Raw genomic sequence first — 982 nt, forward strand, 5'->3', positions numbered from 1 at the left:
GAACTGACCCTTGGGGCATGTCTACGTTTGTCTCCTCAGGCATTCGATAGAACCCTTGCAAAGGACAACTCCCTGGCTGTCGGCTTCTTCCAGAGAGGGTTCGTCCACCTGCAGCTGGAAATGTAAGTGAGGTGCACGCCCGGTTCAGCCTCCCCTTCTCTCCTTTCAGTCATACTTTATCCCTAAACCTGAAGGATTCTGTGCTTTAAAAATTCACTTCTTGCAGCAACCTTAGACAGTTCATAAGGTCCAGTTTGTCACCCATGTCACAGGTCAGCAAATCTTATCTGTGACAAGGCTGAGACATGAGCTGCGCAATCCTGGCGCCCCAGGGCCGGCTAACACAGGCTGCTGTCCCTGACACACAGGGAGAAGCTGCTCCTGCATGGGGAGCTGCCGGGAGGTCACCATGCTGTTCAGATTTTCTTTAGGAATGAAAAAAATGTGACTGCACTGCTTGGTGGTTCTTCACATAGTGCACATGAGTCTGGCCTTCCCAAAAATGCAGCCAGCCCGCAGCGTCCAACTCTCACACTCCGACAGTGGGTTTTGTGGGCCTGATCTCAGCCTCAGTGGTTTAATGTCGGGATGGCTCCACCAGTGTCATCAGATTGCTTACTCATTGATTCCACGGTTATATCGCAGTGACATCCTGCTCAGGGAAGTGGCTGGAGGATAATACAGATCCCTTCTTACCTTTGAAATCCAGTTCTTCTCTGTCCTTTTTTTTACCTCGGATTTTCCAGACCTTAATTTCCAGACCTTTTTTCCTGCAGGGGAGCTCAGGTGTGTGGTTCTGCCCTTGCATCTGGCCTGTCAGGCAGCCACACGCTCTGTGCCCCGGCCCGCAGAGCTCGGGCAGGGATGGTGGAGCCCCGCCGGGGGCTGCCCTGCTCTGCTCCCAGCGCTGTGCTGCAGCTGCAGCGGCAGAGGAAGCCTGCCCCGAGCCCCCCCACTAGGCAGCAGGGCCGGGGGAGCACCA

At 54.8% G+C, this 982-nt stretch overlaps 1 protein-coding gene across 1 annotated transcript in view; it reads left to right on the forward strand.

Annotated features, from left to right (window-relative positions):
* Positions 1-39: 39 nt before the first annotated feature.
* The window catches only part of NOXA1 (NADPH oxidase activator 1), a gene marked incomplete at its 5' end in the record, with an annotated part of 11,520 nt that continues 10,577 nt past the window's right edge, over positions 40-982 (forward strand). The window contains one exon of the mRNA XM_010134826.1: positions 40-122. Within this exon, the coding sequence (XP_010133128.1) occupies positions 40-122 (83 nt within the window). The remainder of the gene's footprint in view (positions 123-982) is intronic.

This window comes from Buceros rhinoceros, unplaced genomic scaffold, assembly GCF_000710305.1.
Source record: "Buceros rhinoceros silvestris isolate BGI_N320 unplaced genomic scaffold, ASM71030v1 scaffold32310, whole genome shotgun sequence".
In the NCBI taxonomy this organism is placed as follows: Eukaryota; Metazoa; Chordata; class Aves; order Bucerotiformes; family Bucerotidae; genus Buceros; species Buceros rhinoceros.